The sequence below is a fragment of the Dipteris shenzhenensis genome, chromosome 18 (genome assembly GCF_047967505.1).
Source record: "Dipteris shenzhenensis isolate YYH24624 ecotype China chromosome 18, Dip_SZ_1.0, whole genome shotgun sequence".
Lineage (NCBI taxonomy): Eukaryota > Viridiplantae > Streptophyta > Polypodiopsida > Gleicheniales > Dipteridaceae > Dipteris > Dipteris shenzhenensis.
The window spans coordinates 53,250,922-53,272,720 of record NC_141613.1 but is presented as its reverse complement, the minus strand read 5'-3'; the positions used below and the strand labels follow the sequence as shown (position 1 = coordinate 53,272,720).

Below are 21,799 nucleotides of genomic sequence, written 5' to 3'. Positions count from 1 at the left end.
GACTCGCAATTGGTAGGTACTTATTCTTCAAAATGCGCAGAGCGATGTGTGAGAGAGAGAGAGAGAGAGAGAGAGAGAGAGAGAGAGAGAGAGAGAGAGAGAGAGAGAGAGAGAGAGAGAGAGAGAGAGAGAGAGAGATGCAATGGCCTTTGCTCTTGAGGTTGATAGGTGAACAATCTTCTTCCGAAGGGAGAGAGACTTTGTTGCATGAGTCACTCATGGTCCCAAACTATCATAATTTTGGGAGTTTGAGCGGTTGGTGCATCTACAGTTTTGTAAAGGCATTGCCAAGGAATTAAAAAAAAAGAGACAATAGCTAGGTGAAATGAATTATAAAAGAGATAATGGTTAGGTTAAAAGATGAAAAGAATTATAAAAGGGTCAACATGAGTTTGGGTGTAGCAAATTGCAAGACACATTATGAAAGGAGAGGGTTGGTGGGTGGGTGTAGGCTCATTGTCATAAGTATAGCGATAAGGTATTGCCAATAGTCCATTGTCTACAAACCTTTAAGGCTCTTCACCAAAACTTTCATGGAGAGCAAAACAAGCCCCCATTTTTGACTCATATAGATTCTCTCTCCCATTTTCATAGTTGCTTGCCACGTAGGCACCAAGCCGTCTAGTATATGCCTACCTACAAAGACTCTAAGAACATTAACACTTTATAAACAAACATATACGATAGAGGAAAAAAAAAAGCAGCTCACATTTCTAATATTCTTAGATCGCACGAGGCACACAATCTTAGGGGTTCGTTGCAAGAATCTAGTTGAACCGAGGCTTACTGTGATCATTTGGAAGTTGGAACATTCTGCATCGTTTCACTTGATCCACCATTCCGTGAATTATGTCCAAAGCCAAGGCAGGTGGTACCCAACTGAAGGATGGCCCAGCGCCTCCCTGTGAGGTGAGAATCCCAGCATCTCATATGCATTTGATTCGGAAGTCGATGCTCTAGAAAGCTAGTTGGCAGCATACTTGCGACGTTCTAAGCGTTCCCATTAGGTTGCACGTTCCGACAATGATACCATAGTATCAATTATCAGCCGCAAGTTGAATTGTGATTTTAACGCCAAATTTCACAGGAGTGAAGTTCAAACGATACTTCTTTACGCAGAATCAATGCATAAGTTTTATGGTTTTCGGAGTTTTCGTGTTGCAAAAACCTCCACACTTTCCCAAGGCACGATAAGCAGTAAATTCGCTGTAGGCTGTGCTTTTGCTTAAGTTGGTTAGTTAACTCTGGTCAACTTCCTGAGCATCTAACCTTTAAAGCAGAGACATAATCGACCATCGTTTTGTCCTTTAGAAGATAGGTTGACCATGTACGCTCTCTCCATTTAAACTTGAGAACGCCCATCCTTGTCAGTCAGGGCCAATGCTGGTGGTCTTGTTTTTGCCTGGGTGGCTTGTCCCTGTGTAGGATAAATAGCCAACTGGTTTCCCTTCTTTGGGATGCCTTAAGCTGAGGGCTACCCAGACTGTTACACTGAGCCGGGAACTTCTGATCAGCCAGATGACAATTTTTGATGGAGTGAGGTCTGATGTTCCCCTCAAGCTGTTTGCCAAGCTCGACCTCTTCTACCTGGAGCTTCTGCCAAAATAGATTTTAGAGATGAGTTTTAGTTCCTCCGCTTTTTTTGGAAACAGAGTGGGGGACCCATGCTAGACATAGACTTTTGCGTTGTCAAAGGCGAAGTCAAAATTATAGGGTTTGCAAAGGACAAGCTAGGAGGGCCTGCTGTTGGAGGTCCTATCCGTAGAGCATATTTTCCATCAAGGTAGAGAGTTGTGGTAGGAGTTGGAGTTTATCACACTACAGGTGAGTCTGAAATACACCTTGGGACAGCGTCGACATTGTGGTGCAAGTAGAGCGGCTTGATCATTTCTACGTTGTATGCCTAATGCAGTAGCAGGCAACATGGTTGTGCCAAATATGCAAAATTCAGGAGCTAGTCTGAATAATACAGCTTTGCCTCATGGTGTTGGTGCTGGAGATAGTGTGAGTGCTCCTGTTCCTTTCTTTGAGCAAGTAGAGAAGTATTGATGATTGGGTCATGCAAAGAGGTGGAGCCTTAGGCACCTTGGCAGGCACTATGATGTCGGACATTGTTTTGTGACTCGAGGAACTCCGAATTACGACACTCTTTCGCCAGATGGAAACAACGGATGCCATAAAAAGTAGTATGGCTTTCCAAGAGCTGGCACTTAAGCAAGAGTGCACATGCTTTGTCATGGCCTCACCTCCATTGAGAGGCATAGGGAGCAGTAGATGGCCTCAATGTGTGTAGTTGATTGGCTGGAGTTACAAGTTATAGTGTGGAGGTCAGCGTATAGAGTATTCCTACAAGACTAGGTGGTCCATGAGGGAGAGATGAAAATAAGGCAGCTCTTCCAAATAAATGGGCTTAGATCAGCTCTAGGGCTTAGGCATTTCAAATACACTTGAATCCTCAGATCTGGAGATGACTATTGCCATCTATAGTATCTTTAAAAATGGTATAGCTTTTGCTCTATGGCTTGTATGATTTCTTCCTTCACTTTTGTTGCCATTGTGTGTTCCCCTTGCTAGCCCTAAGTGAGGAGAACAGGATTTGCGGGGCATGGGAGAAGGCATGTGGGCATGAGGTATGCATGCCACATTGGCAGATCGACAGGAGTTTGGCCCACCACAAGGGATGACATGTGGACAGTTAATGAGCTGACACGATGGAAGCTCGACATGGGTTTGGCCCATCACAAGGGATGATATGTGGACAGCTAATGTACTGACACATAGGCAGGCTGGTGGGCCGATTGCAGCAGTAAAATAAGAAAATAGAGGTGCAGGTTGCTTGCTACAGCCAATGCTCCCCACAGTGGAAGAGAACATATTGTAGCCCAGGAACCATAGAGTGCCAAATTCAAATCCAACTTCTTTCCTTTAATGTGTAGTAGTTGAGAGAGAGAGAGAGAGAGAGAGAGAGAGAGAGAGAGAGAGAGAGAGAGATGTATTTATGTCTTCGGGAGGCCTCGCGGGCCTATGAGACAAAGTACAATCGCAAAAGGAACTCATCCAAGCCACTGTGGGCTGAGGCAAAGGGCTCACTAAGGCCCTTCTGAAACCAATCGCGGTTCTTTCCCGTAACAAAATAGATAGAAAAACTCTTCACAGATTGGAAGCTCAAAGATGAATATACAATCACTTATCACCTATCCCATAGAGCTTCGCGACAGAGCGTGGGGAAAGAGAAGAGAGAAGCACCACGTGCAACACTAGGGCCTAGAAATAAGGGCTGGACTTTCCCGAAGGTCTTATTGCAACAGAAAATATTTTGTACAACTGGCTTTGAATATCGGAGAGGCCTAGGGCCTTTCTTTTATAGACTAGGCCTAGTAAAAAGCTAGGGCTTGCTTTCTAAAAATTACTTTAACAAAAAAATATCAAGCTTTTTAGGCTTTCTTTTTAAATCTGGTGCTTTTGGTGCCTTTTTTATCTCGTGGGCCCTCCTTTTAAAGAGGCACCCCCTTGTCCATGCTTTTAGGCCTCGTGGGACTTGCTTTTTGTGTTTTTCTCCCCACTCTTGGGTCGTTTTTGCACTCTCTTAGGTCCTACACATTGGACAAATAGAGGTTAGTGAAATGCGTGCATTCCTAGTTCTTGGACTAATCCTAGTCCCTTGTGGGCATCTCCACAGTTCACTTTTACTAATGCAAAGCAAAAGTAAAACAAAGCTTATTCTAGTTAACCAAAGTCAACTTTCTTGACCATCGTCAATGCAATAAAAATTCCTCTTTATGTCTTGGGTCAATCTGCCATAGCTGCCCTGCCATGTCATCTCTGCCCGAACCCTAACCCTAATTCTGCTCAAGCTCTTCTCCTCTAAGCAGCCTCAGCTGAAGCTTTCCCTCTGCCCATTTTGGCCTCCTTTCAGCCTTCCTCTACTTGTTTAGGTCTTCTGCCGTAGCCACCTCTCCTTCTTGCAGCCTTTTGCTTCAGTTTTACTTCTCCACAGCTAGCCGCCTCCATTCCTTCCTTTTTGGCGCATCCCCTTGCTTGCTGGTCGGCATTTTTTCAGGAAGGCCTGCACATGAGCCGTTTTGGATCTTCTCATCGCGGGTTTCCTGGTCGCTACAGCAGAAATCGACCAACACGGGCATTGGTTGCAGAATTTCGTGATCTTTTGGAGGTTTTTGACCTAGGTTGGAGCTGCTACTGCAATTTCAAGCTGTTTTGGTGCTGCTGCAGCATGACCGCCTACATTAGAGGTGATTTTGGGTGTTTTCCTCATCTGCTCCAGCCATTTAAAACCTTAAATCACCTTGGAGCTGCATTTCCAGCCACTTTCTAGGTGTTTCTGGCCTTTCAGCACATCAAAATCAATCGATTCTCTGCGTGAAGACTAATTGCAGCACCCCGGTGCACTTTGAATAGCCGCCTTTGCCTTTTGGAGCTGTTTTGAGGCCTCTAGCACACCTACAACTCAGACGTTTTGCATTGTGGAGGCCTGCTACTTCATTTCGGAATACTCAAGAGAGGCACGTGAGAGGCACCTGATCAGTTTCGGACCTGCTACAGCAGTTGGAGTGCTTTCCATGCCACTAGTGCACATCTCTTGGCTCATTTTTGTATTTTGGGGCATCTACTTGCCGCTCTTTGATTTGGGTTCACTCAGTTCTGCATTTCGAGGCGTATTCTTGCTGGTTTTTCGTTAGGGTTTGCATTTTGGAGCCTCCGAGGTCATCCACCAGCTGCTGGACAACTTCAAGTAGACCTTGCCTTGGAGCAGCCCCTTGTCCCTCGCGCCCCTCTCTCTCTCTCTCTCTCTCTCTCTCTCTCTCTCTGTGTCTCTTATGTGGATAGGGAGATTTGACCCGACTAGAGAGGCAGTGTCACGGGGACGTGAATTTTGTAAGCAAATAAGCTATGACTAAGTGTGTAACCAGATTGGCCATGGGGGACTGGCCTAGAGGAGCAGTGAGTTCTTGAAAGCCCCTAGTGTTAACATCTAACTGGACACACTGGCTAGACCTAACGGTTAGAATCAAGGCATGGCATCACTTTGACCTTGCGGAGGGGTGTGACGGAGCTAGGTACTAGGAGATCTAGTACTAGTTCGTGTGTGAGTGCCACGTGTCTCTATGGGACTTATCCCATATGCACTTGGTGCAAGTGTGTAAGTGTGTAGCCTATATAAGGCTTGTACTTCACTTGTCTTGTCACTCTTGATGAATGAATACAAGCGTTTCCATTATGTCTCCATTTGAGTATCATTTCCTTCCTCCCTAGCCTCTCTCTCTCCCCCCCCGGTAGCCTCTCCGCCCCCCCTCCCGTAGCCTCTCCGTCCCTCCCCCCTATCGCCGCCCCCCCTCCTGTAGCCTCTCCGCCCCTCTCCCCTATCGTCACCCCCCTCTCCCGTAGCCTCTCCGCCCCCCTCTCGTAGCCTCTCCGCTCCCTCCTTCGTAGCCTCTCTCTCTCTCCGCTCCCCCTCCCATAGCCTCTCCGCCCCCCCTCCCGTAGCCTTTCCCCCCCCCTCTCTTCTCGCTCTCCGCCCCCCCTCCCATAGCCTCTCCGCCCCTTCTCCCGTAGCCTCTCCTAGTTGGGCTGAACCCCCAGCCCAACGAGGGGGTTAGCTCAGCGAGGGGGTAACAGGAAATATGGCCAGCAAAGCATGGCCCAGCCTACCTTCCTCCTCTTCACATTCACTCTAACCCCGAGTTGGGCTAAATCCCCAACCCCACCCGAGGGTTAGGTTAAGCGAGGGGGGTTCATCATACAGCCAACTATGGATTGGCCTACCCTCTCCTCCAAGTCCCCTTCAACCCCCTCAACTCCTTCAAATCCATCAGGACTCGGTACTCTACAATTGCAGCCATGACACCCTCTCCATATGCATGGAATTACCAACAAGAAGGCTCAAAACGGCCCATCCTCGGGCAACAGGATCAGATTTTTTATCTATAGCAGGCAGTGAGCTAGTAGAAGTAAAGGCCCGACTTCACATCTTGGAAGGGCCTGGTAAGCAGGCAGTAATTGATGAGGCTATAAAATCTTGTAAGGATTCCCCTCCTACCCCGCAGCTAGTCTCTACAGTCAAAGATCTTGTTCACACTGAAGTACAAACTGCTAGGAAGGAAGTGTTTGTGGAAGTGGACAACAAAGCAAGTAAGTCTGATATCCAAGTTGAGATTAAAGAACACGAAGCTAGATGTGATAATGCGCTGAAGATTAGAATAGGGGGGCTCCCAAAAGATTGGTACAAAGAGGAGGATACATATAGTGAAATATTGACAAAGATCAAATCAAGTTTGCCCAACATCGAATGGGTGAATGATGATGAGCAGGATGACGACGACTCCAAGCCAGCTTCTATTTTACACTATAGAGGTCATGCAATCCTTACACTGAAGTCAAAAGATATGCGGATCAAGCTTCTTCGACAATCTTACAAGCTGAAGGGCACCAAAGTATGGATAGTAGAGGAGCTTACACAAACCCAACTCAAGATTAAGGCAACTGAATTAGCTAAAGTCAGGGCTGCCAGAAAGGATGGAAAATGGGCAGTTTACCGTGAAGGGGTAGCACTAATCAGAGAGTTTAAATCAAAACCAAAAGACTCTCAGTCTTAAACTGATGTATGGCTGTTTACTCTCCAGAATATCATGTAGGTACTCTAAATAATTGGGATTGCTTTTTGCACTCCTTGGGAGCTGCCATGTGCCCTCCCTAAAGCAGATGTACTAGAGGGTTTCTTGCTGTCCCATAGACCTTTTGGTCTCCAGTGGACGTTAATAGACTTTCTTTCTTTCTTTCTTTCTCACACACACACACACACACACACACACAACCATGTTTCTAGCATGGCCATCCGCAAATCTACAAGGAAAAAGTGATAGTTTCAAGAAGAAAAGAAAAGAATTATCTACTTTCAAGAAAGACAACTCATACCCAAATGCGTTCAAAGAAGACACTTGACCCTTTTGAAGTTGGCAAAGCACTCAAAGAAGCTTTTGATTTTTGTGCATGCAATGTGGCTATTTAAACAAGGACTACTCCTTGAAGATTGACATAACTTGTTAAATGATGGAATTTACAGGTAAGTCAATGATTTTTTGTGTTCAAAATTTTAGAATCTACGTAGTATTGTGAATGTGAACTTCGTGTGTTTACATCTAGTCATCATTTGTATAGAGTTCAAAAGGTGTCCGGTAAAGGACGAACGTGGATAGAAAGATTCCAAAACGTCCTTTACAAATTCAAGATTATGTGGAAGAATTACCTTTGCTAATTATGAATCTAGATAGGGTAGATCTCATGTTGGGAATATAATGCCTAATTGATAAAAGGGATACTTTGGAGATTGATTGGAAAAGACATGCCATTCGTTTTGTTCAGAATGGTATCGATGTACATCTTCGAAGTAATTTTGTTGATCCACTTGTAAATATTATAAACTCTTTGGAAGGGTTTACAGGAACTCTTGATGCTGATTTTGTAATCTTTCGATGTATAGCTATTCCTTTTCATTTTGAAAGCTCTATTGTTTGTCAGACATAACTAATTCTGATTATTTAGAGGCATTATTAATCAAAAGGCTAAAGAATATATATCTCGAAGGAGCTGCCTTATGGGTTACCACTTGCTTGAGGTCTTGACCATAAAATAGATTTACATCTTGGTACTCAACGTGTATTTATGAATCCTTTACAAACTAGATTTGGAACACTGTATGGCCATAATAAATTCCTAATATTTCCATTTGGTGTCACGAATGTTCAACAAATGATGAATGATATATTTTACTACTACTATCGAAAATTTGTGGTGGTGTTTTTAGATGATATCATAGTTGATAGTAAAACCTTACTCATCTTAGAACTGTCCTTTATCTAAGGCATAAGAAATTATATGCAAAAGAGTCTAAATGTAACTTCCTTAATGTGAGATCTTATATCTTGCCCCTAGAATTGGGTTCCTATTGATGAAGCAAAGGTTAGAATGTATTGGAATGGCTGATACCTAAGACGATTCGTGATGATATTTTGCCGATTCATTGTATACATTGGCGATAGGTGCACTTTTCCACATATGTTTGTTAGTGTTGTTTTTAAGGTGAATGTTAGAAGATTAGACAGGTTTGGGACAAAAAGTTGGGCGACCATGGCATTCATTTTTTTCTTGAAAAATCTATCTTGATTGTAAAAAACAACTAAAGTTGGAAACCTATGTTTTTTAATTGACAAATCCAAATTGGGTCATGTAGCATATCAAATGAGATGGCAAGACATGATTTAGATAGTTATCACGTGTTTTGCACCATTTGGTAAAGTCACATGCATCAAAATAAGCATTTTATGAAGTTATGGCTAATTTTCTCCATCAAGTTAGAGCATGGTCGCCCATTTTAGGCTATCATTTCTCAAGGGTGAGGATAGTAGGATAGAGCTCCTTTTTCAAGGGGGTTCCCTGGTAAAAAAAACACTGGTGTTTGTATATGAATTGACACATTTAATCCTTTGGCAATTCTTGAGCGGGTTTGTTTAAGCACTCCAAGGCCTCGTCTTCTCAGATACACCTCCGTGGTATGTCTCAAATTTTTACTATTGATTTGTAGTCAATTGGTAAGGTGCTGCAACCTTCATTGGCTCGCGAGAGGAGCTGTAGACGTCCTTTCTTTACCAGAGTCTTCTAACTTTGATTCCTGTTGCGTGCGACTACAAGTTCTATGTTTGTTTTGTGCAGGATGGAGAGATTATTTATTGATTTTTTAGTTTGGAATGATTTTTTATAACAAACCTTAATAACCGCATGTGATAGTGAAATGAATTTTTAAATTTACATGACAATGCATAGAACTGTGAAGTCTTTTCAAAATTGTTATAATCAAATTGTAGACTTTGAAAAGGTAACTTGTTTTGCGTTTCTTGGAACTCTGTGTGTTTTATTGGACCAAAGCATCTATAATTCTTCCTCTTTGTGTATACAGGCAAAAGCTTTACCCGTTTTCCCAATAATATGGACACCAATAGCAGTATGCTTGGAGACAATTGAGGAAGATGTGAATCGGAATGTTTTGGTGGACCTCATCAATAAAATTACCATGCCAATAGTGAATGTGGTTGTTGTAGACATCCAAGAAATGGCTAACGAGGTATCAAGGCTTATTTGATAGCACATTTGTTAGGATTGTTTTGTTTTGAGAGCCGGCTTTGCTGTGTGAGGCACTTACACTCACCAAGCATCTGTGTTAGGATTGTGTATCTATGCTATTCTAGATTAAAAGGATTAAGAATGAAGCTTATGTAGAAACTATAGAGAAATTAGGCATCATAACACTTCACAAGAGTATAGTATCACATTTTTTTGCCTTGAAGAATTGTTTGCCAGCACATATTGTGTTGTAGTTTTGGGTTTTTATACAACAATGTGATAATGAAGAAGATAGATACCATATGCTATGACAAGGGTCTATCAATGTCACCTCAAGACACAACTAGACACAGTGAAGACGGGGGCTGCCCTTTGAGGGTTCTAGCCATCTAAGGTTGGGTAGTTGGAGAGGCCCCTTCTTGTTCTACACCACTCGTATTGATAGATGTTTGCAGTTGGCTACCTTGCCTTGGGCCCCATCCCTTGAGAGGGACGAGTTAAAGCGGTAGGTTCCCCGTGAAGTTTGTAGCAATTTTGGTTCACGTCTCTATTGATTAGCATCTGGCCAAGGAAGATGTCCTGCTTTTTTGGCTGGTGGCACGTGGAGGCTTCTTGTTGGACTGTAGCCGGAATAGATTAGGATAGATGGTGCCTGTCACAATTGCATAACAGGGAAACACAATTGCACATTGCATCTGGAGGTGCCCTGTAGTGCTCTCTGAAGATTGTGGTGAGGATGTGGTAGGTTCGATAGGTTTTGGCGGTATGAATGCCTGGTTGACAAAAGAGTGGAATGCCATGATCTCCCTAGCCTATTTGCTGGACAGGGAGAGTCATGAGCAGGGGAAGCTAGGGATACATTTCCCTACTATGTCACAATGTGCTGAACCAGGAGATTTCAAATCACATGCATAGGTAAGGGGTCTCACATTGTCCTAGAGTATGTAAATTCATCAAATCACATGCATAGGCAAGAGGTCTCACCTAATTGGCCCTAGTGCAAATTACCGGCTGAATGCTGATGCTGCACACTTAAATGGTTTCCCCCTTACAATTGCACACATCTCCTCTTAAGGGTCTAGTGCTTTAGATGTGGATTTGTTGTGATCAACTTAAATGTTGTGACTTCTAGCCTATGCATCTCGAAGAGCATCATAGGAGGTGACTTGCATTTTTGTACTACATAATTCAGTGTGTGCATACGATTTGAGTTTTACATTCGTGTGAAGAGCATTGCAGCTACGTGAATGTTCACCTCTGTTTCTTTCATGGTATCAAGGTAGAATTGTTTGCTGGACTCGTGAAACCACAGCTTGGGCAGTCTTCTAGATTGTAGTGTACACACAAACTGTGGGTGTTTGGACCCAATCCAGAGTAAGACTTAGGTGAAAAGAATGATTCATAGGGGATTTTTGCAGCATTGCAAAGAAGAGCACTCGCAAAAGAAAAGTGCGACAATCTTACAAATTTGCAGTTTTGAGCAATAGTTGAGGTTCAAAAGTGTACAAAAAATCAAAGTAGGTATACGAAAACAATAGCAAGCAAACTAGTTGCAAGCACAAACACAAATCTTAGGCACCAAGCACTTGCAATAGAAATTGACCAAGTAGTGAATTTTGTGGCAATATATATAAAAGACTAGAATATATCCAATCTTACAAACTAACATTTTATAAAAAAGCAAAAGAACAAGGAAGAGGAAAAAAGGGACAAGGGAAGAAGGGAGTTTGTAAGCGGCTTTAAACAAAATTGAGAGTAACCGAGAAAAACTAAAAGAAAATAACGTGGCGAGAGATTGCATGCTTGCGGCATTACCTTCGGACCTCAACCCGCGCCATTGTGCTCAAGGCTAGTCCCTTAGCACTCGGCTGCAAGAAGATTTTCCTCAAGCCCTTCGCACATGGATTCGACCCAATAGAGGAGGATAGGCAGATGACGTCTCTTTTCATCAAATTTCCAGGTCTGCCCCAGATGATCCATTTTCCTTGCCACGAGAGGAGTCGGAGTGGTTGCTGACATCCCCCCCTCCTTGGTCTGCCTTCTTCAGCAACAGATGCGATCAAATGGGACCTTACTAGAGATTGGCAAAGAAGAAGAAAAGACATAAGAAGGCTTCCAGTGCCGCCCCTTCTCGTACTCCATCTTTGGCATCACCTTCTAGATGGGCATCGTTGCTCCTACCATCCCTCGTTGACATTCTGGTTTTGGTCACGAACTAGTGAGGTTCCTAGCTCTTCTCAAGTTGCAGCTCCGGATGTCAGAAATCAACCAACAGAGGGTAAAGCACAGCGGAAGACTGATATAATATCCCAAGAGCTCACACAGTGTGTGTGGTGGGGTGGAATCACAAACTACTCAAACTTATGTGCTTCAAATAGATGTGCAGACTCATCAATAGACAATGATCCAGCCAGATATAGAAGCTACCAAAAGAATATATATTTCTGTCCAAAGCTATGGACATAATACAAAGAAAGATAGGTCCAAAGTCCCACCAGAGCGTGGTCCTTTGATCTTACCACCACGTACTTCTACTATCTGCCATATATCTCTAGAACTTGAGCCTGCGTGCTTCACCTCCAGCATATGTACACTCTCCGTCCTTTGACCTCAGCTCCTTGCTGCCCTAGAAGACAGCCAAGACACCAGCTCTATGTGAGCTCAGTATGCAGCCTTCCTTGGACTCCTTTGCCTCTTGGATGTAGGCCTGAGGGTGAGTGAATTGCTGCTCCTGCTGCTCCTTGTTTTGCTGGACTGCTGGATGATATTATGCCCCACAAGGGGGCCCTTTTATAGGCCTCAAGGGGCCCCAAAAACTGCCTGATTCTGGCCGACTCAGTCTGGCCTACAGCCAACTCAGCAGCTCCTTAAAAGCGCCCCTTCTGGGGCTCAAAACTAGGGCATTGGCCCTCACATCAACGCAAGGGCCCAGCCCCTAGGTCTGCCCTATATAAGGCCTGGTTGGCTGCCTCCAAGCAGCCCAACCAGCCTCTCTCTTGGCCGACCCATGTGCTGGTCTGTCCCGCCTCTGCTGCGCCCTCTTCTGGCTCCTTGATCTGCCCACACGTGTGCGCCTCTATCCCGTACTGATCGGTACTTCCGCTGACACCTTCTGTGAGCTCATAGCCTTTTCTCTTAGGTTCTTGTTGCTGCCCTTTGTTCCGCCTTATGCTCCTGCAGGTCAGCCAGGTACCTTTGTGCTCTCTTCTCTCTTTTTTGGGCATATGCTGCCCTAGGTCTCCCTCCCCCACGCTGTCCTCATTTGGGGGCTTACAGATGGGGAGGTGACCTTTCCAACACCCCCTCTCACGGACACATCTCGGTCCAATGCCAACACGTTGATGACGTTGCCCTAGCAGCTCCCTTGATGAAACCCGCTGGCACAATCCGGTGTCAACAACCACGAACCTAGAAGATTCCAAGCACTCCATTCTGCCCTTCACCTAGAATCTGAGTCGGACGACTCCTTGTTTTTCTGATCCGCCTTCTTCTTTCTGCAATCCTTCGCAAAATGGCGTGGCGTGTCACTATAGAAGCACTTTTTTTTCTTGGAAGTTTCCTCGTCATCTCCAAAGTCATCCTTCTTGGGCTTGCCACCGTTAGGCTTGCCCTTTCCTTTGCGAGCATTATCCCTTGCCAGCAATGCCTTGTCATCGTTGTCATTGTTGTAGAGCTTCTCCCTAGCTTCTTCCTCGAGCAGTAATGGACCCAACTCCTCAAAAGTCAGAGGTTTGGTGCTCTGTCCTGCTATTACAGTCGTAATGAAGCTTTTGAAAGTTTGAGGTAGCCTCCTCAATACCATCAAGGCCAATTGACATGAGTCCATCTTTTGACCGTCCGATGCTAGTTGATACCTTCGTCAAGTGGTCATGTACCGAATCTCCTTCATCCATATCCAAGTTGTAGAGCTGATGCGGAAGAAGCAAGATCGAGATGTGTTATTTGTCTCATACAGATCCTCTAGAATGGCCCACGCCTCTACTGACGTGTTGCCCATTTGGATGTGAGGAAGCACAGAGTCTTCCGTAGTCCCTATGATCAATGCCAAGGTGTGGGCATCTCTATCTTCCCATGCTTCGAGCTCCTCTCCATCTCCTTGTATGAGTATCGTCCCATTGTTATCCATCACATCCTTCGGCTTTATCTCGGCTCCCGTTGTCAGTTTCCACAGTTTTCAAGCCACTAATGACTCCGGATCTTAACCTTCCAGATAGGATAGTTAGTCCCGTCCAATTTCCCAGACTCTCCAAAGTTAGGGATGGTGAAAGAAAGAACTCGACTGGGGGAGGAGGAAGGGAGAGCAGGGGCTGAAGTGGCTTCTGAAATTGACATCTCTACTGCTAAACCACACAGCAAAATCGAAAAGCAAACTCAACCTTTTGTAGACCAGAACTCTGTACGCACCTGATTGAATGTGAGTCAACCTTCTTCTCGCAAGGGCACTGTCCTCTAGTCATGGAAGTCGATTCCCAAGAGCCTTTGAATCATGGTCGTCCTTCAGCACGGTCCGTGCCTTTAGGCTCCCACACTTGTGAGCCTTCTACTTGGGCTCTGATACCATGTTAAAAATCAACTAACAGAGGGTACGCACAGGGGAAGACCGATAGAACACTGTGTGTGTGGTGGGGTGGAATAACAAACTTCTTAAACTTATGTGCTTCAAGTAGATGTGTAGACTCATCAATAGACAATAATCCAGCCAGATATAGAAGCTATCAAAAGAAGATGTATTTCCGTCCAAAGCAATGGACATAATACAAAGAAAGATAGGTCCAAAGTCCCACCAGAGCATGGTCCTTTGATCTTACCACCACGTACTTCTACTATGTACCGGATATCTATAGAACTTGAGCCCGTGTGCTCCACCTCGAGCGTATGTAGACTCTCCGTCCTTTGACCTCAGCTCCTTGCTGCCCTAGAAGACAGCCAAGACACCAGCCCTATGTGAGCTCAGTCTGCAGCCTTCCTTGGGTTCCTCTGATTTGTGGATGTAGGCCTGAGGGTGAGTGAACTGCTGCTCCTGCTGTTCCTTGTTTTGCTGGACTGCCGGATGATATTATGCCCCCCAAGGGGGCCCTTTTATAGGCCTCAAGGGCCCCCCAAAAATACCGACTGGTCGGCCCCATTCTGGCTGACTCAGTCTTGCCTACAGCCAACTCAGCAGCTTCTTTAAAGCGCTCCTTCTAGGGCTCAAAACTAGGGGCCCTTGGCTCACAAAACTAGGGCACTGGCCCTCATATCAAGGCAAGGTCCTAGCCTCTAGGTCTGCCCTATATAAAGGCTCGTTGGCTGCCTTCAAGCAGCCCAACCAGCCTCTCTCTTGGCCGACCCATGTGCTGGTCTGTCCTGCCTCTGCTGCGCCATCTTCTGGCTCCTTGATCTTTCCAGACGTGTGCGCCTCTATCCTGTACTGATCCGTACTTCTGCTGATGCCTTCCGTGAGCTCATAGTGTAGAATCCCGTAGGATAGAATAGATGCATCTTGAAAGAGGTGTGAGAGCACAATGAAAAAATGGTAGTTCTCTATTATGGATTGTGAGAGAGAGGACTCTCTCTTATAGAAAGGGGGAGAAGGTAGTACCTTCCTTACATAAGTGGCAATCAGCCCCTACATTGGTGGGATTGCCTTTGGCTTACATCATCACTTAGGTCACACACTAGACACATCATAGCACTTGATGTGCCTTTACAACACACACAAACACACATGTGACTCCTTAGATGCACATATGCACCATAAAGCAAGCCCTTGATCATACTTATCCCAACATACCTCCCCTCAAGGGGTTGCCTCTTGCAGTGTCAAGGATACATCTAGTCTCATAGTTTCTCATGCCATCTCATGGTGGTCAAGGATAAATCTATGGCTAGGATCTCATGCTAGCAAGGGTTTCCAAGGGTGTGAGGTTCACAGAAATGGGATAGTCAAAACACATATCACATGGTCTACATCATATGGTGACCAGAGGTGATTTACAAAAGAACCAAGTGATGATAAACAAAAAATTCAAAAGGCAAAGTGCTTAAAAAGCATAGTCTTTATTTTCTTCATTTGCTGATGGAGTTCTTCCTTCAGGCATATTTGCTTTGTTGTTGAAGTAGTCCTTCTTCATAAGAAATGCTTGATTCTCTTTGTTGTTCTTCATGGAATAACACATTCCTTTTTCCAATTGTAGGTAAAGGAACAAGATATATTTGAAGCATTTTCCTTGTGCACCAAATACTGTGAGATGATGATCCCAAGCTTCATGTGAAGTTTCAAAGCCATCAATGTGGTGAATGTATGAGTCTCTAAATCCCAAAGCAATGATAGCAAGAGCCTTCTTGTCTTTGATCAACCAATTAGCTTTTTCTTTTGTAGACTTCTTTCCATTCACAACATTCCATATCTTCTTTTTCATAAGCATAAACTCAGCTTATGTTTGCCAAGTATGGAAACTAGTTCCATCCAACTTCTCTACTTGCTTGGGCTTAGTCATCTTTACAATTCAAGTACTCATCAAGAGAGAATCACATAGTCATCATTCTAAATGCAAAGTATAAGGACACTTATGAGCTCCATGACTGAGTTCTACTACTCAAGTACAATCAAAGCAATGAAAGTCTGCAGTAAATAATGAAAGCCCCAAACTTATAGTGATTGCTCAACACCTTTTAACCAAAATATGCAGAATTCTGTCAACGGAGATCAGAGTAGATTGGAGGGTGCAATTCTCATAGCTCATAGCTCTATTCAAGGGGATTTTTATGCAGAAAGAACACTAGTATACCAGACCAGGGCTACCGGCAAGAAGAGGCATAATGTTGCGCCAGGTCGCCATGTAGATGCTTGAGAAAATCGACTGGTTTTTTGGTGTTTTCTCCTCCAAATCTTGACCAAACGAGCCCAGATTTCAACAGCAGCTTGCCTGTAGTGTCGTGCAGCTCGGGCTCAGAGGGATTTGCAGATAGGTAAGCACAGAGGCAGCATTGCGCGATTTATCGACGAGCAGTCTTCGTGTTGGCGTTGCGCGTACAGAGGAGAACTTTCTAATTGCTTGCAGCTAGAAGGTCGCCCGTACTTGAGGAGTCTACAGCTCAAAGGGTTTGAGCAATGGTGGCTTGTAGGTAGGGAACAGAGCTCTCACAGATTTGGGGAAGAAGGAGGAAAATGAAGAAGATGAAGAAGCTTTGAAAAACTAGTAGTTTATGCTAGAGAAAGCATCTAATGCTAGGCTAGGCTAGATCTAGAACCTAAAGCTCTGATACCAAATGTAGAATCCCGTAGGATAGAATAGATGCATCTTGAAAGAGGTGTGAGAGCACAATGAAACAAAATGGTAGTTCTCTATTATGGATTGTGAGAGAGAGGACTCTCTCTTATAGAAAGGGGGAGAAGGTAGTACCTTCCCTACATAAGTGACAATCAGCCCCTACATCAGTGGGATTGCCTTTGGCTTACATCATCACTTAGGTCACACACTAGACACATCATAGCACTTGATGTGCCTTTACAACACACACAAACACACATGTGACTCCCCTAGATGCACATATGCACCATAAAGCAAGCCCTTGATCATACTTATCCCAACACATAGCCTTTTCTCTTAGGTCCTTGTTGCTGCCCTTTGCTCCACCTTATGCTCCTGCAGGTCAGCCAGGTGCCTTTGTCCCGTCTTCTCTCTTTTCTGGGCATATGCTGCCCTAGGTCTCCCACCCCCAGGCTCTCCTCATTTGGGGGGAGGTGACCTTTCTTTTTTTTTTTTTTTTGAAAGAAAGGAACCTTCTATTAATGCTTGAAAGCTTTCATACAAGACAACAGCCGCGAAGGTGTTGAGTATGAAAAAACCCGAAAAGGTTGAAAGAAAAACCGGCTTGTTCGAGAGAAGCCCAGCTCACTTCCTAGGGGATCTCTGGAACTCTGGCTAACAGCCAAGTGGGGGGACTATACAGCTAGCAAATCCCTCGCGGAGTGAAGATGTAGAAAACACCTGCTGGCCAAGCCTTGGAGAAACGAGCACGCCTCTCAATAGTCGCCCTGGAGCCTGGAGTCCCACACTCCCAGGTGGACCATAGAGTGTAAATGATATCCTACCAGATGGCAACCAAGGTAGCCGAGGGTGGAACTGGGTGCTCTCCCATCACAAGACTGCATCGAGCCACCTAGATGTTCCAAGCCATGATGCTGGCTACCACCTCCCAAACATTGTCCTCCCTAGGAGGAGGAGGAGCTAGGGTGTCAGCGGGGAGTGCCTCGTGGAGTGCAATCCTTTGAATGCTCTGACCCTGTATCTGGTAGGCTGGGGAGATCTCATCGATCTAAAACGCGTGTCCTCCCTCTGCCAACCAAGCCACCATCCCCTAGGTGTAGTCTCTGTGTATACTTTGCATGCGTGTCATGATCCTGAGGGCTCTCATCCAGATCCTCGCTACGCTGCGACAGGTCCATAGGCAGTGCGGGATAGTCTCCAGGACACCATTTGAGCAGCAGTGGCACTGCCCCTCCACTCGCATTTGCAGCCAACCACATTTTAATTAGCACGATTCCAAGCACGTCTATAGTTGACGATTACAATTCTGAATAAAACATTACAACTCCAAAACGTTTAGTTCACAAGGCATTCATTGATAGAACGTTGCACAAGAAAATTGAAAGCCAAAAAAATAAAAGGAGTGTATATTAATTCATAGCCCAAAAAGTGCTTGTATGTACATATAGCACGAAGCCAAGCCACGTCCCATGGCTTCAAGTATAAAAAATAAGAGGAGTGTATATACAAGAGAGACACGAAACCAAGCCAATGGCTTTAAGTACAAAAAAGAGTAGCTAGCACTACTTCTACAACTAATCTAAGTTCTGCACGTCCTCGCTCCCTTCTTCGCTCCCTTCTTCCTCATCTTCTTCCTCCTGATCAACCCTAGGGCCCTGTAAATGAGGGACAACATGTATCAATGTATGAAAAATTAAATATTTATTTACAATATTGACATTATTTAATTACTTTTAAATACCTAGGGGGACGCTCTAATAGCGCAGATATACTGCTCCTCAGTAATCAACCAGTCATCATAGAAGTGTCTCCATGTATCTCCTCTGTGATGGTGGTAGTGGTAGCAACCACGCGCTGATGGGCAAGCCTCCGTGGGCTGCCAGCCAGAAGAAGTATGAAATCTTTCTCGGCCGCAAGCTGGACCACAACTGCGTCCAAAACCTAGAGCGAACATCCTAGGGCACTCTTTGGGTCACCCAGTGTCTCCCCCTCGAGGGAGTCCACCTCGATGAGTCCATCTGGAGTCTCTGCCAATCTGTGTGGTGTAGGAGAAGAAAGGCACCTCATCTATTGTTTGAGCTAGGCCGCCCGTGGAGGGCTAGAACCACTCCCCTAGGTCCCACTGGACCTCCCTCAAGGGTCTACCCTCCCATAGCCAGAGGCACCATCGAGAGGTGTCCTGCTCTGAGATACTGGGATCAATACGCCACTCCTTCCCCAAGCGTCCTACCACTCTGATCATCTGCCAATGTATCCCATCAAGACTCGGGCCAGAACCACTCCCCTGGGTCCCACTGGACCTCCCTCAGGGGTCTACCCTCCCATAGCTAGAGGCGCCATCAAGAGGCGTCCTGCTCTGAGATACTGGGATCAATATGCCACTCCTTCCCCAAGCGTCCTACCACTCTGATCATCTGCCAATGTATCCCATCAAGACTCCCATCCATCTCTAGGTCACTCCCAGTGAGGGGCTGAAGCAGGCCTCCAGTCCTACACGGAAGAAGCCAGGGTGCATGTTGCCGTGCTGCATCAAAATCCTCAAGGGAACACCAATACGGGAAAATTGCCCCAACCATCTGCTGTCTCTCCAAATGTGAAGTCCTTCCCACCAGGACTCATGAATGGCTAAGTCAATCTCGCCCATCCGTTGCCCTGCCCCTCTCAGATGCGCTAGGGCGTCAAGCCTCGCCTCTGCCTCCATAGGTAGTCTGCTCCAACGACCAAAAGACCCTGTTGGACCACTGTCCCACTGTGCCCAGCCAATGTGAGTCTGCTGCCCAAGCATACGTCCCTTCTGATCTCTGACCTTTCCAACACCGGATCCGTCCTTATTGGAGCTTCTTAGGTTCCGGCTCTGGTCGTGACTAGTGATGCTCTTGCCTCTCCTCAAGTTGCAACCAGAGTTTCTCCAGATCTAGTCTTCGACAGGGCCAGTGTTGCTGTTCTTGCAGATCTTCCTCTTCGTCCTGATCCTTCATTTGAGCGCTTGTCAGCTATTCGGTCCCGCCTCATCGATTGAGGGAAGGGGTGCGCCTTGCCTCTTCACCCTTTTTCAGTGCGAGGATCCTATGCACCCTTGCGCTAAGGTTGTTACATAGGAACTCTTTTACTGCCTTGGAAGATTCGCTTAGGTGCTTGCAAGAACAGGTCCGGGGGCTTGCTATTAGCCCCCGCATCACCAAACCCCTAGGTGCCTGCAAAATTAGGCCCGGGGGGGTGTGTTCTCAGCCCCCGCCTAGCCCACCGGCTATTGAGGCCTGCTAGGCGTCATCCAGCCTCACACCGCCTCTAGCTCCCGGACCTGCAAGAAAATATTAAAAACAGCAAAGAATCAAATCAAATCTTCGAATCAAGATACCTCTCTACAAGGAACAACCCCCCCCCCCCGGGTGGGTGCCTAGGACGTGTTTGCAAGCAAGCATACAAACAATGTGAGGGGAAAACAGCATGGAAAACACTGTAAACAGAGGAAAATAGAGGACAGCAGATAGCTCTTAATTTCGGCACTATTTCTGGAAACAAACAGGCAGCAAACAGTGAGCTTGCAAAAAAATGCCCACATGCGGCTGTATAGAAGATAAATGGGGGAAACAGGCCCTAGATATTGTCATGGCAACCTACTCAATAGGGACATCCAACAAGGTCGCAGAAAGTGTCCTTACCAGCCTCCATAAGGTTTGCACAGCCCTCATTGAGAGGATAGGTAATTTGGAAGCTACAAAGGTGGCCCTATTGGCTGAGAAGGCACTTGTGGATAAGGTACTCAATGAAATGAAGAAACAGGGTGGGAAGATGCAGGAAGAGTCCAGGAAAAAGAAATCCAAAAGAGAAGAATGGGAAAAGACAAGTTGGAATGGGTAGCTGCCAATACTAGCCTCCAAGGTAAAGTACATGCACTGGAAATTGAGGTACAACAAATAAAAGAAATAAATGGGGTCCCGGTAGGGACATGCAAGGCAATGGAAGAGCTCAAAGCAGAGAATGCCAACCTCAAGAAAGATATTGCAGCTATGTAGGCCACAATGCAAGACTGCATCACTCATCATAAGAGGCCCATAAGGAATTTTATTAGGAGTAGGCTGATATGGTACAATAGATGCTTTAGCGAAGGTGGCTTTGTTAGAAGGGGGTCTAAATATTGATCCAGACTTGCAGAGCAGGGCTTTGCTTTGCAAGATTGTGGTAAGGGAAATCATGCTTGGGCAAGAGCCATGGAAATACTTCTTTATTCGCAGCATATGGTCGTGAACCCCTTCTTTGGGTGAAGATTTGATGGGTGGCCCAGATGAATTCTCACCCTTAGCCCACTTAGATCTCCCTGCTTTCTGCTTATGGTTGTTACCCTAAAAGCTTGGGCCAGCTTCAAATGTATTCTTTGGAGAATCCCCCCCTTCTCTCTGGAAGAGATTGATAGGCAACCTGTCATGTAAATGATAGCATATTTGATGAGCATGGCAGACCACTTGGGACTGCTCATTATATGCAGTGGTCTAGATGGGAGAGAGGACCTGCCCCTCTTTTGTGGGATCCTAGAAAGCTTTCAAAGAACTTCTAGAGGATTGTAAACTGCAATTGGTAAGTCACCTCAGAGGAAGTGCAAGGAGAATTGAGCAAATTGATGCGGCCATACTCGTGGATTGGATGGATACAGATGACTGGCCCACTTCTTGCTCTCGCTGGATGGGGGGCTTTTATGGGGACATGTGTTTCAATTCAGGTTATAGCGCTACCACGATTAGATGGCGATGCCTTGGTCTTTAATGTTCAGCCAGGGGATATTTTTTTAGGTCTGCACATGATATTCTATTGGGAGCTCCTTTTTAGCTTGTCAGATCATAGGTTATGTGGAGAATGGCTCGGATTCACAATGGCACCTAAATCGTGATCCGCTTCTTCTCTCTTTGGGATCATGAGGGTTGGTTTTATGGAGGAGTTCCAATAAAGTGTTTATAGTGGGCCACCGAAGAGTGGGAGTGGATTGATTAAGGGCACTGAGAGAAGGGCATTCCCTTCTTTTGTTACACTGCTAGTAATGCTAGGAGATTTCAGCTCAGTTGTAGAGGTTGGATGCCCTCCAAAGCTCATCATTGGGAGAATTTTCAGATTTCTGTGAATTTGCAAAAACTTTTTTGGAGAAGACTCTGGAAATCCCTCAGCAACATAAAAATCACACTCTTCTTTTGGCTTTAATTCATGGAGGGATTGCAGTAACTGTGTTGTGGTCCAGGTTTCGAGAAGACTCTACTTTTCCTTGTCGTCGTTCTATTGAGGTGTCTATTCAACATTGCTGGTGGGATTGCAGACATGTGAGGATCATATGGAAGGGATGAGTGATATTTTGAATTTTGGGCAGACTCGTACTCTCGCTGAAATTTTTCCCAGAGTAATGATTGCCTCACCGGCGTAATAATGAG

General features: G+C 45.4%; 1 protein-coding gene across 1 annotated transcript in view; it reads left to right on the top strand.

Annotated features, from left to right (window-relative positions):
- The first annotated feature begins 727 nt into the window (after positions 1-727).
- Positions 728-21,799, top strand: part of LOC147891417 (uncharacterized) — a 131,966-nt gene continuing 110,894 nt past the window's right edge. The window contains exons 1-2 of the mRNA XM_087390050.1: positions 728-909; positions 8,969-9,133. Of these exons, the coding sequence (XP_087246176.1) occupies positions 850-909; positions 8,969-9,133 (225 nt within the window). The 5' untranslated portion in view covers positions 728-849. The remainder of the gene's footprint in view (positions 910-8,968; positions 9,134-21,799) is intronic.